At 53.9% G+C, this 2,179-nt stretch overlaps 1 protein-coding gene across 1 annotated transcript; it reads left to right on the plus strand.

Moving 5' to 3' along the window:
- Positions 1–379: 379 nt before the first annotated feature.
- TRAVEDRAFT_25156 (uncharacterized protein) lies at positions 380–1,924 on the plus strand (the record flags this gene model as incomplete). Its single annotated transcript, XM_008047758.1, has 7 exons — positions 380–515; positions 606–661; positions 1,083–1,250; positions 1,314–1,346; positions 1,404–1,723; positions 1,779–1,861; positions 1,920–1,924. 7 exons carry the CDS (start codon positions 380–382, stop codon positions 1,922–1,924), a joined length of 801 nt encoding a protein of 266 aa, XP_008045949.1.
- Between the last annotated feature and the right edge of the window lie 255 nt (positions 1,925–2,179).

Raw genomic sequence — 2,179 nt, forward strand, 5'->3', positions numbered from 1 at the left:
CCCAGTGCTCCTGGTGCAAGGGCCATTTAACCCTGTTTTCCTAAGACCCTCAGGGTTAGGGGAGGGTTCTGGTGAAGGTTTGTGTAGATATGGTAAGAGATATTTGAGTTACATGTCAGGCAATCAGCGATAATACAATTATATAGTAGGCTATTGAGTTACTTGTACAAGTTCAGTGCCTACATATAGCCGCAATGCAGGATAGGAAGTAACGAAACAGGGTTAGGAAGAAGCTGGAACAGGTCGTCGCCACAAATAACGATGCCACATTCAGCGTTGCCATAGCGGGTGACCGCTATGCGGACACCGGTCGCGGAGTGCACAAGTGGGGACAAGGAGTCAGGAGTGCAGGTCAGCGTTGCCATAGCGGGTGACCGCTATGCGGACACCGGTCGCGGAGTGCACAAGTGGGGACAAGGAGTCAGGAGTGCAGGTCAGCGTTGCCATAGCGGGTGACCGCTATGCGGACACCGGTCGCGGAGTGCACAAGTGGGGACAAGGAGTCAGGAGTGCAGGTCAGCGTTGCCATAGCGGGTGACCGCTATGCGGACACCGGTCGCGGAGTGCACAAGCGGCGCCTGCAGACTATCCGGTTATGGAAATAGGTCATACAATTATGCCAGGCGGGGGGCAAAGATGGGACGAAACGGTAGTAGGCGGAGTGAGATGTGATTATTGAAGGGGAAACGGGCACAATGGCGAACACAGGAAGGTGGCAGGACTGAGTGAAATGTATATAAAATTAAAATGGCTCTGGCACATGGAATTAATGATCAGCCACAGATGCATATCCACAGGTGGCTCGATCGATTACAACTGTTCTCAAATTGATAGGCCCCGGTGGAGCACACAGAGGCATTTGGGCCCAGACGCAGCGGCGACACATCGCGCAGGGCAGTTAGCTGGTCGCGAGCACCGCAAAGAGGTACTACGCAGACCTAGGCGTGTACCTCCGCGTCCTCCGCGTGTCGCCGCCTGAAACCGCTGTCCCTGATTATTTTTTCCACGGGCCTATCGATCTGAGAAGAGCTGTACCGGGTAACTTATCATTCATTCATCATACCACCATCACGGCGCTCAAGATGCCCAGCGAACACGGCCGACCACAACGACACAGAGCCAGTGGAGGAACGATGGATGGCCCTACGGTGGAGCAGGTTATCCCTGAGGTGAGGGAGGCAACGGAGGTGTTGGTCAACCCAGATGATCCTCCGCAGCGCATAAGACAGGAGGAAACAGAGGCAGACGAGGTAAGCGAGAAGGGGGATACGACGGGACATAAAACATACGCTGACACAGATGATCCTCCACAGCACATAAGACAGCAGCAAGCAGCGGCAGCCGAGGTGAGCGAGAAGAGGGATACCAAAGGACATAAGACATACGCTGACAATCTGATACAGCTATTGAATCAGTTCAGCCGCCACGATTTCGAGATCATGTTGCTGCACGCGATTGAGGAAGGCATGTTCCCGCCAGCAGGAGAGGGAGAGGGAAGCGGGACGGAGGGATGGCGTGCGCCTGGAGCGCCGACTGAGATCGGGCCGATCAACGAGGAGCGAGCTGCATTATTGGTTGAGAGGTATCGTTCAATGAGATACCGAGCGAACACCTGGCAGGAGAACGGGAACGCGATCAGGGCTTCAACAGCTTTCCTGTCAGCGGTGTCGGAGGTCATATTGCACGAAACACAAGGTAGTGCAAGTACAAACGACAGTGACGGGTAAGTAAATATTGGCAGCCAGGCAGACAAGCACACTTATGTTGTCTCACTCCAGGTTTCACGATCCAGAGGTCCAGGCAGACCGCACAGAAGGAGGTTCTACAGGAGGTGTAGAAACACGTTCATTGGGTGAAACTCGTGAGTCCAAAGGCAATATGGGGATGGCGGCTGACTGACAACTCAATGATACATATAGCATGATAGGAAATGAGTTACGCTCACGTTGAATACATAGCGGCATGCTAAGCCTAGTGGTTCCAAAAGATGCCGGGGCCTGTTGAATATCTGTAGTCCAATGCGAGCGCCATAGCAGTCTAATGACGAGCATGACAGCGGGATAAGTCGCTGCAGGTACTAAGTGAACTGTGTGAGATGGCCTGTCCTGTGGGCCCACCGTAAGGGGCATCCAGCTGGCGGGCACCCGCCAGTCGTACGCCGGTGAAGATCTGTTTCAGA

Source organism: Trametes versicolor (assembly GCF_000271585.1).
Source record: "Trametes versicolor FP-101664 SS1 unplaced genomic scaffold TRAVEscaffold_216, whole genome shotgun sequence".
NCBI classification, from domain to species: Eukaryota; Fungi; Basidiomycota; class Agaricomycetes; order Polyporales; family Polyporaceae; genus Trametes; species Trametes versicolor.